General features: G+C 50.4%; 1 protein-coding gene across 1 annotated transcript in view; it reads right to left on the bottom strand.

The window, feature by feature from the left end:
* The window catches only part of GAD1 (glutamate decarboxylase 1 (brain, 67kDa)), a 39599-nt gene that overhangs the window by 27806 nt on the left and 7005 nt on the right, over positions 1-4788 (bottom strand). Inside the window, exon 4 of the mRNA XM_010843801.1 lies at positions 29-187. Coding sequence (XP_010842103.1) covers positions 29-187 — 159 coding nt within the window. The remainder of the gene's footprint in view (positions 1-28; positions 188-4788) is intronic.

Below are 4788 nucleotides of genomic sequence, written 5' to 3'. Positions count from 1 at the left end.
CTGGGGCTGGGGTGGGGGTGGGGAGTACCTCGGGCGAACAGGTTGGAGAAGTCTGTCTCTGTGCGGCGGAAGCGGCCATCCTTGTCACTGTTTTCACAGGAAAGCAGGTTCTTGGAGGACTGCCTCTCCTTGAAGGCGCTCACAAGCCTGCTCTTCTCTTCCAGGCTGTTGGTCCTCTGCAAGAAGCCTGTAGCACAAGAAGCTGGGTCAGAGGAAGGGCAGCAAACTCCCAGCCTCACAGGATTAGCTGCCGGCCCAGGTTGACTCTCCAAGCAGGAGCCTCGCATCCCCTGAGAAGAAGCCACGTGTCTGTGTTTTCAATGTAAGGGCCCTGGCACTGCTCGCCTTCAGGTGGGGAGGGGGCAGTGTCAAGTGTCATCAGTGGTACAGACCCAGTCATGCAAGAGAGAAAAACAGTAAGTGAAGCCCATTCTCCTCTCTGAACATGACAGTGAACGCAGAATTAAGTCAATTGGACAGCTTCCACTCCAGTAACCAGCCCCAGGATGGGGTTTTAAGGGAAGGGATGCAAACAGAGAGGATGCTGCCAGTACTGGGTTTACGGGCTGTGCAGCCAAAGGGAGGAGGAGGTGAGGACCAGCACTGAGCACTGGGGAAGGTGCTTTCCTTGGGTACACCAGGCAAATGCTACCAGGGTTGAACCTAAGTTTAATTTTTCGGACCCAAACCTGAAGTACAGCTTTCCCTGTTCCCTCCCCTCTTAAATAAAGGTATTGGATAAAGAGACAAGAAAGCCTAAAATTTTATGTCTGGTGACATTTAATTCTATAAATACGTATTGAGCACCTATTGTGGAAAAGGACTTAAGCTAAGCATTTAGGATGGTGGACAAATAAAGATAAATGAGAGAGATCCCCTCTTCTCCAGGAGCTTACAGTTTGGCAGCTGGTGACCAACAATGTAATACATTGAGAAGAACTCCATGGAGACGAACTCTGAGTCCAGGGGGGAGTCAAAGCCCTCCCCTCTGCTCTCACAAGGGGTGGAAATCTCTCCTGCTTGAGGAGAGCAGTGCAAACATTAGCAGCGGCAAACCCAGAAGCAGGCTGAACTGAAAGGGCTGGAGACTCTGCCAGCCAAGAGCACTATTTCCTCCCTCAGTACCTCCACCCATCCCTGCTTCTGTTCCTTCCCTCATCTCCTCCAACTCGGTCTCAATCTTAGTCAGAAATACAACACCCTGAAAAGAGAAAGAAAGTTCTAAGTTTCTTGGTGACCCCAAAGCTGTATTTGTAGATTCCAAGATCCTTGGGGAGTCACAAATGTCACAAGGCAGGCTTGGAGGAAAGTCCCAAGAGGTTGGAAGAGAGGCAAGTTATTCTGGGAAATTCAGCTTTACTTCCCCAGGACTGCAATTCAGTGGTGAGGGGTGGAGGAAGGAGGAATGCAGGGGGAAGGCCGGGTGATTAGAATCCTCCCACATGCAGGAGCAGGGTCTATTTTTGGAGGGAAGACTAGAAAGGCAGAGGTACCAGGACTTCAACTGTTTCCAGCACTTTTTAAAAGTATCACTAAAGCTCCAAAGGACATCAGAAGGCTGGGGATACCCTATAATAGAGCTCCACACTTAGATATGAAGATGGGGGTTGCATCTTCTCCTTCACCTCTTCTCCTACTTTGAGTTCCTCCTTCGAACCCTTAGAGTCCTAAACCAGAAGCCCTCATTCACTTACCAGAGGGGTGCAGGATCACCTGGCTCCTGGGTAAGACTGCTCCCCTATGCCCAGAACTGGCAGCTGTGGAATCTCTCAGGCTGAAAAGACCATGTCCATGTGCCCTAATGGAGATGAGGTCCTGCCTTGCTGAACTCCCGCTCTCCAGGTCTCTGACTTCTGGTTGGCTCTGACTCACTCCCTGGAAAAGTCTCTGCCTTGAAACCCCTGAGCATCTCCTTTCCTCTGGGAAAGGACCAAGACCTGCATTTGGGCTTTGGGGATTATCTCCCAAGGATTTCTTGACACAGGCATTCCCAGAGGTGTCTTAATAGGAATGGAAGATGACAATTACAACGCAACTTTAAACCTGCATCCCATTCCTGAACCACACTTCCTGGAGTGCACTAGGAACTAGTGTGTTCTACACATCTTGTAATTATCTCATGCATAGCACAACTTATACTACATTATGAAGGTGAAAGTCACTCAGTCGTGTCTGGCTCTTTGCGACCCCATGGATTGTAGCCTGCCAGGCTCCTCTGTCCATGGAATGCTCCAGGCCAGAATACTGAAGTGGGTAGACATTCCCTTCTCCAGGGGATCCTCCCAACTCACGGACTGAACCCAGGTCTCCTGCATTGCAGGTGGATTCTTTACCATCTGAGCCAATACTACATTATAATCCATGATAAAAGCCATTAATTTGCTAATGTAAACATTTAATGGATATAATTTGCAGAATAACACTTCTTTGGGAAGGTATATGTTTTCTAAAGTATTGGGAGCCTCAAAAAAAGGTCAATAGCCCTAGCCTCTTTGGGTTCTGAGAGGTTCTGGAAGGAGCTGTATGCTTCTCCAAGGATGATGAGGTGGTGGACAATGTCCTCAAGGACATTGAGGTTAGTGCTTTGACAACCTCCCTGGCTAGCAAGTGGTCTTAGAAGCAGAGGCCCCTGAGACTGATGCAGACTGTACTCCCTTTTGCTCTATATCTCAGCTATAAGGACCTGGTTTCCCTGGTGGCTCAGACTGTAGGTAAAGAATCTGCCTGCAATGCAGGAGACCTGGGTTTGATCCCTGGGTTGGGAAGATCCCTGGAGAAAGGAATACCCACTCCAGTATTGTGGCCTGGAGAATTCCATGGACTGTATAGTCTACAGGGTTACAAAGAGTCAGACACAACTGAACGATTTTCACTCACTTTAAGCCTGTGAACAACTGGTCACTTAACAGTCTTAGGCGGCAAAGAGGTGCTACAAGCTGATCAAAGCTGACCGCAGCTTCGGCTCTCTTCCACTTGCCTCAGTGGGGCCTCTCTGGGCTCTGCTGCTGGTTCCTCACAGCCGACCCCACACTCAAAGGCCTAATCAGCCCCATGAGTTGGGGGAAGTGTGAGGAATTAGAAAGCACTGGGTTCAAGCTGGTTGTTTCCAAGTGGGGCTTTGAACTGAGCCTGGCATAAGGCTTACCTGGCCAAGGGAGCAAGTGAGGCCTGAAGCCCAAGCCCATGCTGTCACCCATCAAGCTATCGCATGGAATTGCATCTCCCTAGAGGAAGGGGTCAGAGAAGGCAATGGCACCCCACTCCAGTACTCCTGCCTGGAAAATCCCATGGATGGAGGAGCCTGGTAGGCTGCGGTCCATGGGGTCGCTAAGAGTCGGACATGACTGAGCGACTTCACTTTCACTTATCACTTTCATGCATTGGAGAAGGGAATGGCAACCCACTCCAGTGTTCTTGCCTGGAGAATCCCAGGGACGGGGGAGCCTGGTGGGCTGCCGTCTATGGGGTCACATAGAGTCGGACATGACTGAAGTGACTTAGCAGCAGTAAATCAGAGAAAGGGGTTCTTTTCCTGACTTTTCTGGGATATGAGTACCCTGCCAGATCTCTCCCCCACCTCAAACACTTTTTTTTTAGTTTCAAGAAATGTAAGCATAGAGAATTCGAAATCTATGTTTAAAAGCTGGTGACTGACACAAAATAAGACACACACGTAAACACACTGCACGGGGCTAAATAAAACAGCTCAGGGGCTGTAACTGGGAGCCAGTTTGGGAGCTCTGCATAAAGAAGTGGTTGAGCCCCAAGGACTCACCAGTAAGTCAGCAGAGCACAGTAACAGAACTCAGGGCTCCCTGTATCTCCTTCTATTTAGGTCACACCATCGTACCTATAACCACCCTGCTCTCCACCTCTTGGCAAGTCCTGGGGTTTCTCCTGGCTGACTGCTCTCCCAGGTGATTCTGCCTCCAGAACTAAGGGTCCCACCAGTGAGACCAAGGGCCTTCCTAGTAGCTTTGTTTTTCTGGTTGGGGATGGGGATAGGAGAGTGAAAGAGGTTGAATCTTGGCAAGGCACTGAAACGTTTAATAGGGGTTACCCAGGGCAATGGATTTGGAAATAAGAAAATGACCATTAGTCCCCTCAACCATCTTAAGGTGAAAGGTCAAACCAACCTGGATAGTGTCAGGCCAAGAGGGCACCTTACAAGCCCACAAAGGCCTGGGATGAAAGCGGGGTGGGTATCTGTGTGTGGAGGAGGGGACCGGCTGTGGATTCAGGTCAGAACCAAAGACTGCACTTTGCCTCCGGGAGCTAGACTAAAATGGAAAGCCCAAGCTGGCTCAAAGTACGGAAAAACAAATCCTCTCGGTGTTGCCTTTCAGAATCCAACTTATTGTAAAGCCTTCTAGCCTGTGGCCCCCAAAGCTTGCATACTAGCAGAAGCCAGTTTCCCGTGGGCAAACTTCCAGCCCTCTCCTGTTACAGGGGTTGCAACTTTCTTGAAATTAGTGTTGGGGAGGAGGGTAAAAACAGAAGAAACTCCCCGAGGATGCTAGCCCCCAAATTCCGCCAGAGCTCCTCTTCCGAGGAAGTTAATGCAAGCCTCTACTTCCCAGTTCGCGGACCCCAGTTCCGGGACACCTAATCCCGGATCCAGGGATGCTCCTGCCCCTCTACCCTTTCGGGGCACTTCGGGTGTGTCTCCCGAAGCGGCGTTTAGATTTTTTTTTTCTCCCAGACTCCGAAGGGCTGTAGTCGGGGTAACAGGGGGCACCGCCCGGGACCGAGGCCAGGAAGCTAGGACCAGGATGGACGAGGGCCGCC

Source organism: Bison bison, unplaced genomic scaffold (assembly GCF_000754665.1).
Source record: "Bison bison bison isolate TAMUID 2011002044 unplaced genomic scaffold, Bison_UMD1.0 scf7180017864190, whole genome shotgun sequence".
NCBI classification, from domain to species: Eukaryota; Metazoa; Chordata; class Mammalia; order Artiodactyla; family Bovidae; genus Bison; species Bison bison.
The sequence above is the reverse complement of the archived record's forward strand: the minus strand, read 5'-3'. Positions and strand labels throughout refer to the sequence as shown.